We start from the raw sequence: 20,580 nt of genomic DNA, 5'->3' as shown, positions 1-20,580 counted from the left end.
CAGCCTAGGCAACAGAGAGACTCAGTCTCGAAAAAAAAAAAAAGATATCATGTCAGTGTCAGGCTGTCTGTCTTCATCTTCAACTTCCGGTAACAAGGTTCTTTCCTCTAAGATACCAGGACAATCACTATTGAATGTTCTAGGAAACACTGCAGGAAATTGGACCCAGGCTTGGGCTAGAGATAGGAGCCGCCAGCAGGAATCCTCTGGGATGAGTCACTGACCCCATCTGATGGTCTCTGTGCAGAGAAGTTGAAAGTGAGTGAAGAAAACAGAGCTGGCCAGGGCTCTACAGCACATGGAAGGAAGAGTGAAGAGATGGAACCACTTCCCTATTGTCGTATGGAGTCTGGAAGCACAAGGGTTAAGAACTTCAGATCCTTGAACTCAGTGAGACAAGGTTTAAATCCTAGTGCTACTGTTTCCTAGCTGTGTAGTCTTAAGTACATTGCTTCATGCCTCTGCACTGCCTCAGTTTTCTCATCTACAAAAAGGGAAGAGGCTGGACATTGTGGCTCATGGCTGTAACCTCAGCACTTTGGGAGGCTGAGGCAGGAGGCTTTCTCAAAGTCAGGAGGTCAAGGCAGCAGTGAGCCAAGATGGCGCCACTGCACTCCAGCCTGGGTGACAGAGCGAGACCCTATGTCTAAAGAAGAAAAAAGGAACAGTACCAACTCTCATGGGGTGTGTTTTGAGAGTTAAATAAGATGCATATATAAAATGCTTAGTGCTATGCTAGTGATAGCTAAACTGAGATCTGAAGGATAGTAGCATAGTAGACACTCAGGATTCTGTTTATTTATCTATCCACATGTATGTATATATTTACGTGTGTGGATAGTGGGGTGGGTGTCTAACTAGAGATTAAACATTTTTTCTTTTTTTTTTTGTTTGAAACAGAGTTTTGCTCTGTCACCCAGGCTGGACTGCAGTGGTACAATCTCAGCTCACTGCAACCTCTGCCTCCTGCGTTCAAGCTATTCTCCTGCCTCAGCTTCCCGAGTAGCTGGGATTACAGGTGCACGCCACCATGCCTCGCTAATTTTTTGCATTTTTACTAGAGACGGACTTTTACCATGTTGGCCAGGTTGGTCTCGAACTCCTGACCTCAAATGATCTGCCAACCTCAGCTTCCCAAAGTGCTGGGATTACAGTGTGAGCCACCATGCCCAGCTAGAGGTTAAATTTTAGAGTTATTTTTTCTTTTTTTTTTCTTCACCACAGCCTTAACCTCCCAGGCTCAAGTGATCCTCCCATCTCAGCCTCCCAAGTAGCTGGGACCACAGGCATGCACAACCATACCCAACTAATTTTTTTTTTTTTTTTTTTTTTTTTGAGACAAAGTCTGTCTCTGTCGCCCAGGCTGGAGTGCAGTAGTGTAATCTCGGCTCACTGTAACTTTCGCCTCCCAGGTTCAGGTGATTCTCCTGCCTCAGCCTCCCAAGTAGCTGGGACTAGAGGTGCGCGTCACCATGTCCAGCTAATTTTTTTGTATTTTTAGTAGAGACAGGGCTTCACCATGTTGGCCAGGTTGGTCTCGAACTCTTGACCTCAGGTAATCTTGGACAATTTAAGAGGAGGAAGCCTCAAAAAGGAGTAGCCAGTCCTCTTACTAATAAGGCAAGTTGTTTAAAAATGTGCCTGGGATTTAATATATAGGTGTGACTGGTGGTATAGAGAGTCACTGTCATTGAAAGAAGTTTACTAGTCACAGTTCCAAGAGGCAGGAGGCACTGGATGCCACGCAGGGCCAGACAGAGAAACACCAGATTAGTGGAGAGGCAGGAGGAGCCAGGGAAGAGCATGGCCCAGAGCTCTTCTTGTGGTTTCCACAAGGAAGGGTGGTAAGTTAGGTTGGCAAGTTCAAGCAAGTTTAGGATTGCACAGTTTGAATAATTTTGGCTGACTCTGGGCTATAGTGGTGGCCTCTGGTTGATTGATGCCTGGCCCTGAGCTGATTTAGGGCAGAGGAACTATTGGCTTGGTGTGTATGGATTAGACAAAGGAGGTGGCTGGGGATATGGGCTTCGAATTGGTTGGTTTGCATATAAAAGGCCTTTTTTTTTTTTTTTTTTTTGAGACGGAGTCTTGCTCTGTCATCTAGGCTGGAGTGCAGTGGCGTGATCCTCAGTCACTGCAACCTCTGCCTCCTGGGTTCAAGAGATACTCTTGCCTCAGCCCCCTGAGTAGCTGGAATTAAAGACACCCGCCATCATGCCCGACTAATTTTTGTATTTTTAATAGAGATGGGGTTTCGCCATGTTGACCAGACTGGTCTGAAACTCCTGACCTCAGGTGATTCACCCACCTCACTCCCAAAGTGCTGGGATTACTGGTGTGAACCGTTGTGCCCGACCCTGTTTTTTGAGACACAGTCTTGCTCTTTTGCCCAGGCTGGTGTGCAGCGGCGTGATCTCCGCTTGCTGCAACCTCCACCTCTCGGGTTCTAATAATTCTCCTGCCTCAGCCTCCAGAATAGCTGGGACTACAGGCATGCACCACCACGCCTGGCTAACTTTTGTATTTTTAGTAGAGACAGGGTTTCACCATGTTGGCCAGGCTGGTCTTGAACTCCTGACCTCAGGTGATCCACATGCTTCAGTCTCCCAAAGTGCTGGGATTAAAGGCGTGAGCCACCATGAGCAGCTACAAGGTATATTCACAGGCAAGTTATTTACTATCTCTAGGAATTCGCCAACCCTGGGAGGCGTAGTCTCTTCAGGATGAGCACAGCCCCAAGATGTTAAAGCATCAGAAAATACAGACAATAAATTATGAATGTTATAGCCATATTTAAACTCTGACTTTGTTCATGCTGGTTGCTTAACTGCTTTCATTATTGTTTTGGAAGCCAGGCTGAGCGACCGTCTGACCCTACAACCAGAAGAACCCAGCAGAAAAGAGAAGTACTCACCCAAATAGCCCGCTCTTACTTCTGGTGTCAACGGTTCGTTCCCAATAAATGTGTCATCCTGCATGTCTGCCTTCAGGTAGAGAAGGCCCCCAGCCCAGTCCTTGGCTCCTACGGCCCCCACGACTGCATGGCCCTGCCCAGGGAAGGAGATGAGCGGGTCAGCTACCCACCGATCCACCCCCCGGAGTCAGCTGCACTCCCTGCAGCTCATTGCTCCAGACCAGCACGTACCCTGCTGAGGTCAGCACTGATGCCGCTGGAGGACAGCTCCATGTTGAAGGAAGTCAGGTCCTGTTTGCTTGTGCCTGGGGAACAAAGCAGAGAACAGGTGAGACCCAACAGCCGTAAATGCAGTGAAAAAAATTAATGGCAGGACAGGGAAGAAGTGAGGTATTTACCTCTGGGTTAAGGTAGAAGGCATGCATGTGAGGGTCAGGCAGACCCAGGGAGTGACTTAATGCTGAGTTGACTTTCTCATGTAATACCCTGGGAGTCCCAGATTTGTTTGTTTTTTGTTTTTGAGACAAGGTCTTGCTCTGTTGCCCAGGTTGGAGTGCAGTGGCGCAATCACAGCCTACTGCAGCCTCAACCTCCCAAGCTCAAGCAATCCTCCCGGCTTAGCCTCCTGGATAGCTGGGACTACAGGCACACACCATCACGCCTGGCTAATTTTTTTTTTTTTTTTTTTTTGAGATGGCGTCTCTCTCCGTGGCCAAGGCTGTAGTGCAGCAGCGTAATCTCAGCTCACTAAAGCTTCTGCCTCCTGGGTTCAAGCGATTCTCCTGCATGAGCCTCCCAAAGTAGCTGGAATTACAGGTGCACCACCATGCCCAGCTAATTTTTGGATTTTTAGTAGAGATGGGGTTTCACCATGTTGGCCAGGCTGATCTTGAACTCCTGACCTCAGGTGATCCACCCGCCTCGGCCTCCCAATGTGTTGGGACAATGACAGGTCTGAACCACCGTGCCCAGCCTCCAGATTTGAATATCCAATTACTCATCTCCGTGTGTCCAAGACTCAGCTCTTGGTTTCTGCTCTAACTCAGGCTTCTCACGTCAATGAATGGCACTCCCACTCACCTAATGAACCATGCTAAGAAACCAAATCCACCTGCAGTCTTCTCTTTCCCCCATCTCGTCTCCAACACGTCACCAAATCATGATATTCCTGCCTTTGAAATACACCTTCTTTCTGTTTTTTGAGACAGGGACTCGCTGTGTTGCCCAGGCTGGAGTGCAGTGGTGTCATCATAGCTCACTGCAGTCTCAAACTCCTAGGCTCAAGAGATACTCCTGTCTCAGCATCCCAAGTAGCTGGGACTACTGGCATGCACCACTGTGCCTGGCTTATATAGCTTCTCCTTAAGAATGCTTCACTGGCTGGGCGTGGTGGCTTAGACCTGTAATCCCAGCTCTTTGGGAGACCAAGGCGGGCAGATTACCTGAGGTCAGGAGTTCGAGACCAGCCTGGCCAGCATGGTGAAACCCTGTCTCTACTGAAAATACAAAAATTAGCCAGGCATGGTGGGACACGCCTGTAATCCCAGCTACTTGGGAGGCTGAGGTAGGAGAATTGCTTGAGCTTGGGAGGCTCAAAAACAACTGGAGGTTGCAGTGAGCCAAGATCACGCCACTGCTCTCCAGCCTGGCCGACAGAGTGAAACTCTGTCTCAAAAAATAAAAAAGGTCAGGCACAGTGGCTCACACCTGTAATCCTAGCACTTTGGGAGGCTGAGGCGGGTGGATTACCTGAGGTCAGGAGTTCGAGACCAGCCTGGCCAATATGGTGAAACCCTATTTCTACTAAAAATACAACAAAATTATCTGGGTGTGGTGGCAGGCACCTGTACTCCCAGCTACTCGGGAGGCTGAGGCAGGAGAATTGCTTGAACCCAGGAGGCTGAGGTTGCAGTGAGCCAAGATCACGCCACCGCACTCCAGCCTGGGTGACAGAGCAAGACTCTGTCTCAGAAAAAAAAAAAAAAAAAAAAAAAAAAAAAAGAATTCTTCATGGACTGGGCGCAGTGGCTTATGCCTGTAATCCCAACGCTTTGTGAGGCTGAGGCAGAAGAATTGCTTGAGCTCAGGAGTTAAAGACCAGCCTGGGAAATATAGTAGAAACTCTGCCTCAGCCAGGCACAGTGGCTCATGCCTGTAATCCCAGCACTATGTGAGGCTGAGGCAGGAGGATTGCTTGAGCCCAGAAGTTCAAGACCTGCTTGGGCAATATAGTAGAAACTCTTGTCTCTACAAAAAAATTTAAAAATTAGCCAGGTGTGGTGGTGTGTATCTGTAGTCCCAGCTACTCAGGAGGTCGACGTGGGAGGACTGCTTGAGCCCAGGAGTTTGAGGCTGCAGTGAGCTGTGATCGCGCCACTGCACTCCAGTCTGGGCAACAGAGTGAGTCCCTGTCTCAAAACAACAGCAACAAAAAACTCCTCATGATTTCTCATCAATCTTCACACTGAAATCGAAACTCTTTCTGAGGGTCTGGAAGACACTTACCTCCTTGCCAACCTTCTCTCTCCCTTCCTCACTGCGCTCCGGTCACACTGAACTTTTTCCATTTTCCTGGCATGCTGAGCCCTTTCCCTGCCCCTGGTCTTGCACCTGTGCTTCTCTCTGCCCTCATTCCACCTTCCTCATGTTGCTGTTTGAATCTCATCTTTCATATCTGAGCTTAAAAGCCAGTTGAGAGTGAATTTTTTTTTTTTTTTTTTTAGACAGAGTCTCTGTCACTCAGGCTGGAGTACAGTGGCTGCAACCTCCACCTCCAGGTTCAAGCGATTATCCTGCCTCAGCCTCCCGAGTAGCTGGGACTACAAGCACACACCACCACGCCTGGCTAATTATTTTAGTAGAGACGGGGTTTGGGGTTTCACTGTGTTAGCCAGGATGATCCTGATCTCCTGACCGCTTGATCCGCCCACTTTGGCCTCCCAAAGTGCTGGGATTACATGCGTAAGCCACCGTGCCCGGCCAGAGAGTGAATTTTTTAAAAAAACATTTTTTAAAAATTCACTTTTCATTTTTATTATTTATTTAGACATGGGGTCTTGCTATGCTGCCCAGACTGGACCATTGCTCTTTTTTTTTTTTTTTTTTTTTTTTTTTTTTTTTTGAGACAGAATTTTGCTTTCGTCACCCAGGCTGGAGTGCGGTGTCACAATCTCAGCTCACTGTGACCTCTGCCTCCTGGGTTCAAGTGATTCTCCTGCCTTAGCCTCCCAAGTAGCTGGGATTACAGGCACCCGCCGCCACACCCAACTAATTTTTGTATTTTTAATAGAGACTGGGTTTCACCATGTTGGTCAGGCTGGTCTCAAACTCCTGACCTCAAGTGATCCGCCCACCTAGGCCTCCCAGAGTGTTGGGATGACAGGCATGAGCCCCCGCTCTCAGCCCATTGCTTCTTTTTTTTTTTTTTTTTTTTTTTCTGAGACGGAGTCTCGCTCTGTCACCCAGGCTAGAGTGCAGTGGCATAATCTCGGCTTACTGCAAGCTCCACCTCCCAGGTTCACACCATTCCCCTGCCTCAGCCTCCCGAGTAACTGGGACTACAGGCGCCCGCCGCCACGCCCGGCTAATTTTTTGTATTTTTAGTAGAGACGGGGTTTCACTGTGTTAGCCAGGATGGTCTCGATCTCCTGACCTCGTGATCCAGCCGCGTAGGCCTCCCAAAGTGCTGGGATTACAGGCGTGAGCCACCGCGCCCGGCCAGCCCATGCTTCTTTAACTGAACTGAACACCAAGGCTGTGTCCTAGCAAAGGAGACTTTCCTGTAGGAATCACATATCTTTCAGCCAAGTAAGCTTCCTGGGGAAATGCCCTCCATAACCAGTCCTCCATCTGGTGACCACAATACAAATCTTTTCTTATTCTAGGCCAGGAAAGAAGACTTGCGGGTTCTTCACACTGGCCCCTGCCCGTCTGCCCTTCTGAAGTAATGTGGAGCCTCAGATAAGTGACAGCAAGACATTGAGCAAGAAGGGGGAGGAATTATATTCACTCTGCAGGGCTCAGATCACACCAGCAAGACATAGGTCAGTCCTGGATCAACCTGAGCTCCAGGAGAAGATGGAATTTCAGAAAGAAATATCACAGAGGGCCGGGTGTGGTGGCTCACGCCCATAATCCTAACACTTTAGGAGGCCGAGGCGGGCAGATTGCTTGGGGCCAGGAATTCGAGACCAGCCTGGGCAACATAGCGAGACCCCTGCCTCTACAAAAAGTACCAAATGAAAAAAAAAATTAGCCAGGTGTGGTATCATACACCTATAGTCCCAGCTACTTGGGAGGCTGAGGTGGGAGGATCACCTGATCCTGGAAGGCTAAGGCTGCAGTGAACTGTGATCATGCCACTGTACCCCAGCCTGGGTGACAGAGTGAGACCCTGTGAAAGAAAAGCAAAAAAGAAAAGAGGCCAGGTGCAGAGGCTCTACTAAAAAATACAAAAATACAAAAAATTAGCTGGGCGTGGTGGTGGGCGCCTGTGGTCCCAGCTACTCGGGAGGCTGAGGCAGGAAAATGGCGTGAACCTGGGAAGTGGAGCTTGCAGTGAGCTAAGATCGTGTGACTACACTCCAGCCTGGGCAACAGAGCGAGACTCTGTCTCAAAAAAACCCAAAAAGAATAGAAAAGAAAGAGAAGAGAAAAGAAGAGAAGAGGAGGGGAGGGGAGGGACAGGGAAGGAAGGGAGGAAGGAAGGAAGGAGAGAAAGAAGGAAGAGAAAGGAAGATCACAGAGGCTGCTCCCAAATGACCCTCTCCTAAATTCCTTCTAAAGGTCTGTTTTATTTAGGTAAGCCCTTAGCACAAGATCAGATATTCAGTAAGTGCTTATTATTCTTTGTGTTTCTAATATGATGTCCTAGGGGAGGTCTTTTGTTCTTTTTTTTTTTTTTTTTTTTTTGAGACTGAGTCTCACTCTGTTGCCTACCAGGCTGGAGTGCAATGGCGTGATCTTGGCTCACTGCAACCTCCGCCTCCTGGGTTCAAGCAATTCTCCTGCCTCAGCCCCCTGAGTAGCTGGGATTACAGGCATGTGCCACCATGCCCAGCTAATTTTTGTATTTTTAGTAGAGACGGGGTTTTGCCACGTTGGCCAGGCTGGTCTCGATCTCCTGACTTCAGGTGATCTGCCCGCCTCGGCCTCCCAAAGTGCTGAGATTACAGGTGTGAGCCACCGCGCTCAGCCGTTTTTGTTTTTTGTTTCTTGAAATGGAGTCTTCCTCTGCCACCCAGACTGGAGTGCAGTGGTGCAATCTTGGCTCACTGCGTCCTCTGCCTCCTGAGTTCAAGAGATTCTTGTGCCTCAGCCTCCTGAGTAGCTGGGATTACAGGCACTCACCACCACACCTGGCCATTTTTTGTATTTTTAGTATAGATGGGGTTTCTCCATGTTGCCCAGGCTGGTCTCAAGCTCCTGGGCTCAATTGATCCACCTGCCTCAGCCTCCCAAAGTGCTGGGATTACAGGCGTGATCCGCTGAGCCTGGCCTGATGTCCCAGGGGAATTTCTGTATTCAGCCTCCCGAGCCCTCTCCCAGGGCCTGTCACTCACCCTCAATGACATAGATCTTCTTCTGCAGCTCAGTGAATAGATCTTTCAGCTTCTCAAATGTGTCCAGAATTTTTACAAACTCACTCGCAGGTTTTGAGGCAAATTTGTGAAGTGTCTCCTGACTCTCCTTGGTCTGAAAATGCTTTCCAATCTGTGAGGGAGAGGAGAGTGAGGAGCTGAAATCCCCCAAACCTCAGTCCAGTTTGCCATTATTTTCACAAGAGTTTGGCTCCAGGAAGAAAGGGGCCTGGGGTTCAGAAAGAGGAGAGGGAAGGCGAGATGTAGGAAGCAGCCGGGACCCTACCCCGATGATGTAGCGGATGATGTCTTTGGCCGCATCGATGTCGCCACTGTCAGTGGCCTCCCCATCCGTGATGATGATGAGCACTTTGGTGGCATCTGGCCGGGCCCCCAGCTCCTCCCGGAACACCTCTGTCCTGTGTCCAGGAAAGGAGGAGGTGAGAGACTCCCCAAAACCAGGGCCTGAGGTCTCCTTCCCCACCTGCTCATCAAGTCACCGCCATACTGGTTACGCAAAAGCCCTTCCTGGATCTCCCAGGCCGGGATTCCAAGCCTGCAGCAGTCACCTCTAAACCTCCTTGCTGCCACCCCTTTCCTTCTGGACCAGTGGTCCTCACATTGCATCCTGGGCAGTCCAGAGAGTGTCCCAGAGCCCATGGGCAGGAGGAGGAGGTTTTGTGAGGAATGACTCTGGGCTTCCCACCCTCCATTGCAACCACATGGCCACCACTCTTTAATCAGTTACAGATGTTGATCCAAGTGAGATTTCAATGTGGAAGAGAGGGTCCCACAGCTTAAGAAAATTGGGGAGTCACTCTTCCAGAGCAAACTCTTTCAGCACCTCCTCTGCCTTCCCATAGTACCCAGCCCGCCTCCGGATCTCTACTATAGCAGTGAACCCAATGAATTACCAAGACTTCTCTATCAATTTTCCCCCTAAACCATGAGCTCCTCAAGGAAAGGACCATGTTGGATTTGTTGCTGTATCTCTGGCTCCCAGCACAGAGGAGGTGCTTGTGCATGTGAGATGAAGGAGGGAGAACTACTGTTAGAGCTCTTTTAGATTTTGTCTAGCAGGCTTTCTGTTTTTTGCTAAAATCCTCCACCCTCAAAAAAATTTAAAAAATAAACAAAGAAGGGAGAACTGAACACCAGATGGGCCAAGGCTAAAGTTTTCTGTCCTGGGAGTTCCAGACCAGTCTGGGCAACATAGCGAGACCCCAACTCTACAAAGATGAAAACAATTAGCCAGGCATGGTGGTGTGTGATTGTAGTCCCTACTCAGGAGGCTGAGGCAGGAGGTTCGCTTGAGCCCGGGAGTTTAAGGCTACAGTGAGCTAGGATCACGTCACTGCACTCCAGCCTGGGCAACAGAGTGAGACTTGACTCTAAAAAAAAGAAAAAGAAAATTCCTGCCTTGTCCACAACCTCCCTCTGAGTAAGCTGGGTTGGCCGTAGCTCTTGCTGAAACAGCAGCGAGATGTGAACTGTCTTACCCACGAACACCTGCTATCAAGACCTCTGGTTCTATCTGGATGCAAAATGCTTCTCCAATCTCCATCCACACAGACATGGGCCTATTGCGGGTCCTGTTCATGGATTTCCACCCTGGCTTAGACAACCATTGTCTCTATCTGGATTTTTCAATAGCGTCCTAACTGGCCCTATCACTTCTACCCGCCTTTGTCCCCTCTACAGTCTAATATCAACCCCGCAGCCAGAGGGATCTTTTAAAAAACATAAATCAGATCATCACTCTTCTACTCAAAACCTTTAATGACTTCTCATCTTACTCAGAGGAAAGCCAAAGTCCTCACTATGGCCTCCAAGTCACTAACCCATCCAGACCCTCATGATCTCTCCGACCTCATCACCTACTATTTTCCCCCTCTCACTTATTTCTCTCCAGCCACACTGGTGTCCTGGCTCTTCATTTTTAAATTATTTTTTATTTTTTAGAGATAGGATCTTGCTCTGTTGCCCAGGCTGGAGTGCAATGGTGTGATCATAGCTCACTGCAGCTTCAAACTCCTGGCTCATAGGCCCGGTGTGGTGACTCACACCTGTAGTCCCAGCCTCCGAAGTAGCTGGGACTACAGCACTCAAAGTGCTGTAAATCCCAGCACTTTGGGAGGGCAAGGCAGGTGGATCACCTGAGGTCAAGAGTTTGAGACCAGCCTGGCCAACATGGTAAAAGCCCATCTCTACTAAAAATACAAAAAAAATTAGACTGGTATGGGGGCACAGGTCTGTAATCCCAGCTACTTGGGAGGCTGAGGCAGGAGAATGGCTTGAACCTGGGAGTTGGAGGTTACAGTGAGCCGAGATCGTGCCAATGCACTACAGCCTGGGCAACAAGAGCAAAACTCCGTCTCAAAAAACAAAAACAAAAATCAACCAACCAAACAAAAACTTCTGGGCTCAAGAGATCCTCCCACCCCAGCTTCCCAAAGCACTGGGATTACAGATTGTGCACCTGGCTTAGAGTTTCTCTTTTGGATTTAATTAGTACAGAGTAGATTTCTGTTATGTACAACCAAAAGAACCTGCAGTAAAATTGTTCCACTTTAATTCAGACAATAAACTGCCCCTTGCTGTACCTACCTACTGAGTTCCCGTGCCCTGCAGCTGGAAGAGGGTAGATCACCCAGAACAAATGACTGGACACGCGCTCTCCTGCAAAAGGGAACTCACGCGACATAGTTGATGGCACCAAAGGTGTTGGTCAATAGCAACATGTGCTTTACATGCTCCAGCAGAGTATCAGGGTCCTTCTGTTTAACATAATCTGAGAAATCAAATTCTGTTTTGTAGCTTGTGGAAAACTGAACAGCAGCAAACTAGAAAAGGAAGGAAGAAATGATATTCAATTATATATCCCTTTCCATTTGTCTGTTCCAAACTTTTCTTTTCTTTTTTTTTTTTTTTTTTTTTTTTTTTGAGATGGAGTTTTGCTCTGTTGCTCAGGCTAGAGTGCAGTGGCATGATCTTGGCTCACTGCAACCTCTGCCTCCCGGGTTCCAGCGATTTTCGTGCCTCAGCCTCCCAAGTAGCTGTGATTACAGGCACGTGCCACCACACCTGACTATTTTGTGTGTGTGTGTGTGTATTCTTAGTAGAGACGGTGTTTCACCATATTGGTCAGGCTGGTCTCGAACTCCTGACTTCAGGTGATCCACCTGCCTCGGCCTCCCAAAGTGTGGGATTACAGGCGTGAGCCACAGTGCCCAGCCCCAAACTCTACTTCTTCTTTTTCAAGACAGGGTCTTGTTCTGTCTCCCAGGCTAGAGTGCAGGGCACAACTATAGCTCACTACAGCCTCAGCCTCCCAGGCTCGAGCCATCCTCCCTCATCAGCCTCCGAAGTAGCTGGGACTACAGGCACATGCCACCACACTGGGCTAGCTTTTATTTTTTGTAGAAATGGGGTCTTGCTATGTTGCCTAGGCTGGTCTCGAACTCCTGGCTTCAAGTGATCCTCCCGGCTAAGCCTCCCAATGTGCTGGGATTACAGGTGTGAGCCACTGTGCCTGGCTCAACGTCTTCTTATGCAGGACCTGGGCAACTCAACTCCACATCCTTGCCTTAGATAATTCTTTTGAAAATGAGGCAATATACAAATAAGCCCAGAAATAAAACGAAATAAACCTTGCTCCCTCATGTAATACTGTGTGTTGAGCTCCTATTCTCTGGGTCCACCTATGTCACTGACAGGGATGGGTTCCAGTAGCCATATTTCTGCTGAGTGACCCTGCTTAACTAGACACAGTTGGCTGGGCCAGGGATCAACACCTGACTGAAGCTAGGCCAGCCAGAGCTTCTTCTCTGAGAACTGGGAATTTGCAAAGGGAGGCGTTGGCTGAGGGAAAGGTAAAAAGCCCTCTTGGAACTTTAACATGTGAACTTAGGAGCTTTCCATAGGTCCATGTGGTCTAAAGGTGCTAAGGGAGCCAGTCTACAGAGACTGAGAAAAGAGAATAAGGAAGCAAAGACTCAAAAAGAAACAGAAATGAGAACTAGCTGGGCACAGTGGCTCATGCCTGTAACCCCAGCACTTTGGGAGGCCGAGGCAGGAGGATCTCTTGAGATGTCCAGGAGTTTGAGATCAGTCTGGGCAACACAATGATAAACCATCTCTACAGAAAATTTAAAAATTAGCCACGCATGGGCCAGGCGCAGTGGTTCACGCCTGTAATCCCAGCACTTTGGGAGGCCGAGGCGGGCAGATCACGAGGTCAGGAGATTGAGACCATCCTGGCTAACACGGTGAAACTCCATCTCTACTAAAAATACAAAAAATTAGACGGGCATGGTGGTGGGCGCCTGTAGTCCCAGCTACTCCAGAGGCTGAGGCAGGAAAATGGCGTGAACCCGGGAGGCGGAGCTTGCAGTGAGCCAAGATCGCGCCACTGCACTCCAGCCTGGGCGACAGAACGAGACTCCGTCTCAAAAAAATAAATAAAAAATAAAAATAAATAAAAAATAAAAATTAGTCACGCACAGTGGTGCACACGGGTAGTCCCAGCTACTTGGGAGGATCATTTGAGCATAGGAGTTTGAGGCTACAGTGAGCTATGATTGTGTCACTGCATTCCAGCCTTGGGGACACAGTGAGACCCTGTCTCAAAAAGAAAAAAAGGCCGTGCACGGTGACTCATGCCTGTAATCCCACACTTTGGGAGGTCAAGGTGGGTGGATCACAAGGTCAGGAGTTTGAGACCAGCCTGGCCAACATGGTGAAACCCCGTCTCTACTAAAAATACAAAAATCAGCTGGGTATAGTGGCAGGTGCCTGTAATCCCAGCTACTTGGGAGGCTGAGGCAAGAGACTCGCTTGAACCCGGGAGGCGGAGGTTTCAGTGAGTTGAGATCGTGCCATTGCACTCCAGTCTGGGCAACAAGAATGAAACTCCATCTCAAGAAAAAAAAAAAAGGAAATGAGAACTAGAGAGACTCCTAGAAGCCTTCAACTCCCTGGTTCTTATCCCTTCCAGAGGCCCAGTTATAGCCATGCCCATAGGCTCTGAGGATATCACATACTAAAATTTCCTTTCATGGTTTAAGCCATTCTTGGTTGCCTGCAACCAAGAATCCTAACTAGCATTTTTACCTGGTAGGAAGTGTTGCTGAGTTTCTTCATCACATCCTTCATGAAGTCCAGAATTTTCTGAAATTCATCTGGCTGCAAGCTCATCGAACCATCAAACAGAAATACCAGGTCTACGTTGCCCTTGATACATTCTGCAGAGGCCAGACGCAAGGGACCCAATGAAGCATCTCTGGTGTTTGACCGCCCATGCTGGTTCTCCCTAGGGGCAGCCACTTGGAGGTATTTTTACCCACTGAGTCCCCAGTTCCTTACCCTGAAAACCAGGGTGCCCCTGCAGCATGGCACCCTGCAGATTCTGGTGGAAGAGGTAACACAGGCCACTCAGATAGGTGTTCTGGTCACACGTTCGAGACAGCCCAGGGTCACAGGCCTAAAGGAAGCAAAGGCCAAAGATTTGGGTCTCCTATTTGCTATGTGTCTTCTGGGCACCATCAACCAAGAATAAGAACGTTCGGAGTCCTTTCTCACTTCCTCTATCCAACTGGTTACCAAGGCAAGGAATGTGCACCTCCACAGTCTCTAGTGTCCATCCCTCCCATCCTACCAATGCTCTATGCCAATGGATCCTCACCGCCTGTAGGATAAAGTCTGGACTCCTTAGCGGGGCTTACATTGGGCACGACCCCACATTTCCAGGCCTATCTTCTCCTGGTCCCAATCTCTCTTTCTGTGTTCCAGCCGAATCAAATTATCAAGATTCCCAGAATAAAAGGTGTCTCTTTCTTTCTTTTTCCCTTCCCTTTCCTTCCCCCTCCCCTCATTTATTTATTTGTTTGTTTATTTATTTCTTCTTTCTCTTTTTCTTTTCTTTCTTTTTCTCTCTCTCTTTCTCCGTCTTTTTTTTTTTTTTTTTTTTGACAGAGTCTTGCTCTGTCGCCCAGTCTGGAGTGCAGTGGCGTGATCTTGGCTCACTGCAACCTCTGCTTCCCAGGTTCAAGCGATTCTCCTGCCTCAGCTTCCTGAGCAGCTGGAACTACAGGTACCCACCACCATGCCCAGTTAATTTTTGTATTTTTAGTAAAGACGGGGTTTCACCATATTGGCCAGGATGGTCTCAAACTCCTGACCTTGTGTCTGTCCACCTCGGCCTCCCAAAGTGCTGGGATTATAGGAGTGAGCCACTGCACCCGGCCTTTTCTTTCCTTCTTTCCTTCCTTCCTTCCCTCCTCTTTCTTTTTCTTCTTTCTTCCTTCCCTTTTCTTTCCTTCCTCTCTATCTCTCTCTCTCCTCCTCTCCCCTCCCTCCCTCCCTTTTTCCCTCCCTCCCTCCCTCCTTTCTTTCTTTCCTTGCTTTCTTTCTTCTTGGGTCTCACTCTCATCACCCAGGCTGGAGTGCAGTGGCACAATCATGGCTCACTGCAGCCTCAACTTCCTGGGCTCAGGTGATCCTCCCACCTCAGCCTCCCAAATAACTGGCACTACAGGCACACGCCACCATGCCCAGCTAATTTTTTTGTAGAGCTGGAGTTTTCCATGTTGCCCAGGCCAGTCTTAAACTCCTAGGCTCAAGCGATCCACCTGCCTCGGCCTCCCAAAGTAATTTCTTTCATTTATGACCCTTTCCTGCCAGATTGCAATTTCTTCAAAGTCTGGGCTCGTATCATGGTCATCTTTTTGTTTTGTTTTGCTTTTGTTTTTTTTAGACACAGGTCTCACTCTGTCTCCCTGGCTAGAGTGTAATGGTGTGATCATAGCTCACTGTAGCCTTGAACTCCTAGCCTCAACTGATCCTCCCGAGTAGCTGGGACTACACACGTGTGCCACCATGCCCAGCTAATGAAAAAAACATTTTTTTTTTTTTTTTTTTTGTAGGGACAGGGTTGACCAGGCTGGTCTTGAACTCCTGGCCTCAATCAATCATCCAGTTTTGGCTTCCCAAAGTGCTGGGGTTACGGGTATAAGCCACCGGCCCGGCCTCATCAACTTTGTATTTCACTCCCCTTCCCCTGTCAGAACCTAGCCTGATGCCTGGCATATAATAGCTAAATAAACAAGTTCTACTTAAACACCGGATCAGTATTTCATTCAGTTTTCTATCTCTCACACAGAAGGATGCTGGCTGGAAACAGCAATGAACTTGGGATCAAATGAGAATTTTATTCAAATCCTGACTTTACCACTTTACAACCACGTGACCTTGGTCAAGTCTCTTAATCCTTTGGTCCTGTTTCCTCGTGTGTGAAATGTGTACACTGATCCCTATCTCATATGAGTGTCTTGCGGGGTTAAAAGAAATAAAGTGACAAGGTGTAGTAGCTCATGCCTGTAATCCCAGCACTTTGGGAGGTCGAGGCGGGCATATCACCTGAGGTCAGGAGTTCGAGACCAGCCTGACCAACATGGTGAAATTCCATCTCTACTAAAAATACAAAAATTAGCCGGGTATGGTGGCATACGCCTGTAATCCCAGCTACTCTGGAGGCTGAGGCAGGAGAATCATTTGAACTCGGGAGGCAGAATTTGCAGTGAACCAAGATCATGCCACTGCAATCCAGCCGGGGTGACAAGAGTGAAACTCTGTCTCAAAAAAAAAAAAAAAAAAAAAAAAAAAAAAAAAAAAAAGCAGTGTTTCCTAAACTTTAGGCATTAGTGTAATACTTCACAATATCTGCCATATGAGCATACTTTTATTTTCTTAATAGTTTCCTTTAAATTTTTGTTTAACTTCAGCCTTCCTAAGCAATATGATATAGGAAATTAAAAATTTGATGTGCTTGTCATAGATTTTTTTTCTAATAAGCCACTAAAGAAATTTATAACCATGAAAACATTAAAAGCTTGTATACCACTAAAAATCATATTGCATATCAATGATCACAGATATTTCATATCTGGAAGAAAAATGAGGTAAGTTCTTGAAAATAGCTGGCTCTGCTGGGTGTGGTGACTCACACCTGTAATCCCAACACTTTGGGAAGCTGAGGCAGGAGGATTCTTCAGCTCAAGACCAGTCTGGGCAACATGGTGACACTCTCTCTCTACAAAAATATAAAAATTAGCTGGGCGTGATAGCATGCACCTATAGTCCCAGCTAATTGGGAGGCTGAGGCGGGAGGATTACTTGAGCACAGGGAGGTTGAGGCTACAGTGAGGCTGTGATCACGCCACTGCACTCCAGCCTGGGCAATAGAATAATAGAATGAGACCTTGTCTCAAAAACAAAAAAGCTGGCTCATCATTGGTTCTCAATAAACACTAATTGACTCTGATGCCTTTGACTGTCTGTGGGAACTTTTGTCCACATTCTTCCTCTTTTCTTCTCTCATTACTTGGATCGAGCTTCACAGGCTCTGATAACACCACTGTACAAAATTCTTACCAAAACGCTTCCATCTGTGGGATCTGTTGCCAAGGTCATTCCCAAGTACTTGGAGGTATAGTTGGAACCTGTAGGCACCAGAAAGTTGGTCTGGAGGAGCTCAGGCAATCTAGGTGGGCTGGGGCCAGCCTCAGATTCCCCAAGATCCCATTCTTCCCAGCTCACCCCCAGTTACTCACCTCTCAGGCTGACTGGCAGGCAGTGTCCTGTGCCCGACTGGCACTGATAGAGGCTTCCCGTGCTGTTCCCCTCCCCTGGAGCTCCCACGATGACCCTGGGGAGAAATCTCACCTGTGAGAGGGAGTGGCCCAGATCTGTACCCACCTCCTCCTGCCTGCTCAGGAGGTTCAGATCTCCCGCCTCATCTCTCCAAACACTGCAACCATTCCCCTTCAAGAAGGTGCCTGCGGCCGGGCGGGGTGGCTCATGCCTGTAACTTTGGCATGAGGCCAAGGTACTTTGGGAGGCCGACATGGGCAGATCACCTGAGGTCAGGAATTTGAGACTAGCCTGGCCAATATGGTGAAACCCTGTCTCTACTAAAAATACAAAAATTAGCCCGGCATAGTGGCGCATGCCTGTAATCCCAGCTATTCAGGAGGCTGAGGCAGGAGAATGGCTTGAACCTGGGAGGCAGAGATTGCAGTGAGCCGAGATCTAACCGTTGCACTACAGCCTGGGTAACAAGAGCAAAACTCCGTGTCAAACAGGAAAAAAAAAAAAAAAAAAAAAAAAAAAAAAAGGAAGGTGCCTCCATCCTCACCTCTTCCCTACAGAATCCCAGAGAAATAATTCCAAATGCCAAAATCCTAGAAAATTAAGGTTCCTTTGCATTTACAGTCTTTGAGGCCCAGAGAATGATCCGCCAGAATGTCTCATGACAGGTTCATTCATTCAGTGCTTGATTCAAAAGCCATTCGTGGCTTACCTACTGTGTGCTGGGCGGTGGTATATCTAAGAAGGGTTAGTAAGAGAGAACAAACTCCTGGCTTCCAGGCACTCGCAGGGAAGTAAGGGAGTGTCAGGAACCTACTGGGCAATGCGAAGTGTTTGGGGGCTGGGATCCTTCCCTGTTCTGCACTTCCATGGCCTCCCTGATCGCCTGTGTCCCGCTTTTTGATCCCTCACTCCTATCTCTGAGGATTCCCACCCACCACAGGCTCCTCCAGACGGGAACCCCTGGAGAGCGGCCCCTTGGGGGCTGCCCCAGGGCGGGCATCAGGAAGAGGATTTGCGGGGCACAGCTCACCCGTTTCCGACCTGCAGGACGCGGTATCCAAAGTGCCTCCCGGCGCGCGGTGGGGAGAAGCTCCGCGCGCCCCGCACGTCCAGGTTGTAGCTCGAGGCCGGCGCTGAGGAAGGCAAGGGGCGTCAGCTGCGACCCACGGACCCCCGCCCTGCACGTGCCCGGCAGGTGGCCGATCCCAGGCCCACCTGGCTCTCGCTCCCCAGGCCGCCCGCACCCAGGCGGGCAGAGCGGACCCGCGCCCTGCGCTTCCCCTCCAGGGCGTTAACTTTGGGGAATATGGAAGGAGCAACTCCCGGCCCCTCTAGAGCTCTGAAAGCTCTTCCCAGGGCCTGAGAACACAACTTCCCGTTTGGTCTCTCTGCAAAGAAGGAAGGATGAGAAGTTAGAGGCTCCAGAGAGAGGAGCAGACCCAAGGGGCCCCAAGGCAGAGGGTGGCCAAGTTCCCAGGCAGAGGCCAAGATGGGGATGCCCCAGGGCCGGGTGCGCCTCTGCCACCCACTTCTGCGGTCATGGGGCCCAGGCGCCTCCTCCCGCAGTCTCAGATTGTAGCTCCCCTGATCCCTGGGGGGCTGCCTTCCCACCCCACAAGGCCAGTCTTTTGGAGCGCGGGTAGATCCCAGCCCCCTTCCCCCTCAGTCGGCCTGCCCAGGCGCCCTGGCACACCCAGGCTGTCCTTTCCGCCCTGCTTTCTCTCCCGCCGTGGAGTTTAGTTCAGAGCATCCTAGAATATCATGGAGGCCAGGCCTTCATTTGTTTAGATGAAGAGTGTGGGGCTGGAAAGGGGAAAGGACTTGCCTAAAACGCACAGAGGTGGTACCACGGGTGGCCCCAGAACCCAGCACCCTCCTCCCAGCTTTAGCTACTCATTAACTATCTGCCTTTTGTTTGTTTGTTGTTTAAGAGACAGGGTCTTGCTCTGTCATCCAGGCTAGAGTGCATTGGCACAAGCTTGGCTCACTGCAACCTCCGCCTCCTGGAATCAAATGATTCTCATGCCTCAGCCTCCCAAGTAGCTGGGATTACAGGCCTGTACCACCAGGCCCAGCTAATTTTACTGTATTTTTAGTAGAGATGAGGTTTTTGCCATGTTGGCCAGTCTGGTCTCAAATTCCTGGCCTCAAGTAATCTGCCCACCTTAGCCTCCTAAAGTGCTGGGATTACAGACGTGAGCCACAGCACCCGGCCCCATCTGCCTTTTTAAAGAACCCACTGCCCCTTCTTATGTTCCCTTCTCTATCTTTGCCTCTACCCCTTGCCTATTTATTTCTTTTCTTTCCCCATTCCCCACTTTCTCCTTCCAAGATCCCTGGGCCCCGTATCCCTAAGGCCAATTCCACTTTTAGGGGGCAGCTCCTTGTTTACTCCAGCTCCACCAAGCTCTGCAGTTTCTCTGGTCACAGACACATGTCCCTTCCCCTGCCTCCTCCCTTGCCTACCGAAGAAAAAGAACCCAGACAGCAGCGCCATGGTCATCACGGTGATGCAGGAATCCTTCATCCTTCCAGCACTCAAGGGACCTGTGTCCCCAGGGGCAGCGTCAGGAGGCCCGTGGGATTTGCTGGCAACCTAGACAGGGTGAAAGAGGAAAATGATCATGCCCTTTGGCCTCTTACAATGGTACTTTCTCACAGAAGCACTAGGCTGGTGACACTGGCAGGCGGGGAGGGAGGCGTGCCTGCAGGAGTTGTGAAACCGCAAGGGTTCAGGGAGGAAGTGTAAGCAAGTTAGAGACATTTCCTGTGCCTGCTTGCATTTTCACATCATCCAAAAGCTGACAGCATAGCAGGGAGATGACTGTCTCCACTGCTGACATGGTTTCTCACTAACATCCCCCCTAAGGGCTCTGTAAAGCTCAGCAGAGGACTAGTCCAATAAACGGTGGCAAAATTACAATGGAATGCTATGCAGCAGTGAAAAAGAATGAGGGAAGGAAAATAAAACAGGGGGAGAAAGATGTACGTGAACCACTATTAAAGAAAAGAATGGATTACAGAACAGTGTATTTAGTGACCCATTTTGGTTCTAAAATGCAAAATCTAAAGAATTGGAGGCTGGGTTCAGTGGCTCACTGACTGTAATCCCAGCACTGTGGGACTTCAGGAGGTGGAGGTAAGAGGATCGCCTGAAGCCAGGAATCAAGACCAGCCTGGGCAACAAAGTGAAACTTTGTCTTTTAAAAAAAAAAAAATTGGAGAAAATATTTGCAAATCATATATCTAATAAGGGATTTGTCTCCAGAATATATTTTTTAAAACTCTTATAATTCAACAATAAAAAGACAAATAACCACTTTTTTTTTTGTTTTGTTTTAAATCTTTTTTAGGCCGGGCGCGGTGGCTCAAGCCTGTAATCCCAGCACTTTGGGAGGCCGAGACGGGCGGATCACGAGGTCAGGAGATCGAGACCAT

The 20,580-nt window shown here is 49.0% G+C and overlaps 1 protein-coding gene and 1 non-coding gene across 4 annotated transcripts in view; one reads left to right on the top strand and one right to left on the bottom strand.

Moving 5' to 3' along the window:
• The window catches only part of ITGAL (integrin subunit alpha L), a 52,326-nt gene extending 32,477 nt beyond the window's left edge, over positions 1-19,849 (bottom strand). For 2 of the 3 annotated variants that reach the window (XM_077985711.1, XM_015125944.3), the window contains exons 1-11: positions 19,609-19,849; positions 18,173-18,275; positions 17,103-17,197; positions 16,924-16,991; positions 13,858-13,975; positions 13,606-13,736; positions 11,191-11,336; positions 8,780-8,912; positions 8,476-8,626; positions 3,146-3,219; positions 2,915-3,047 (exon numbers count right to left, since the gene is read on the bottom strand). In XM_077985711.1, the coding sequence (XP_077841837.1) occupies positions 2,915-3,047; positions 3,146-3,219; positions 8,476-8,626; positions 8,780-8,912; positions 11,191-11,336; positions 13,606-13,736; positions 13,858-13,975; positions 16,924-16,991; positions 17,103-17,197; positions 18,173-18,275; positions 19,609-19,669 (1,213 nt within the window). In that variant the 5' untranslated portion in view covers positions 19,670-19,849. The remainder of the gene's footprint in view (positions 1-2,914; positions 3,048-3,145; positions 3,220-8,475; positions 8,627-8,779; positions 8,913-11,190; positions 11,337-13,605; positions 13,737-13,857; positions 13,976-16,923; positions 16,992-17,102; positions 17,198-18,172; positions 18,276-19,608) is intronic. The other variant, XM_077985712.1, reaches the window with a different exon arrangement.
• Positions 9,540-9,600, top strand: LOC114674496 (U7 small nuclear RNA). Its single transcript, XR_003725652.1, has one exon. It is a non-coding gene; the product is annotated as a U7 small nuclear RNA (small nuclear RNA).
• Positions 19,850-20,580: the final 731 nt, after the last annotated feature.

This window comes from Macaca mulatta, chromosome 20 (assembly GCF_049350105.2).
Source record: "Macaca mulatta isolate MMU2019108-1 chromosome 20, T2T-MMU8v2.0, whole genome shotgun sequence".
Classification (NCBI taxonomy): Eukaryota; Metazoa; Chordata; class Mammalia; order Primates; family Cercopithecidae; genus Macaca; species Macaca mulatta.
Note: the sequence above shows the minus strand (reverse complement) of the source record. Positions and strands in the feature narration are given on the sequence as shown.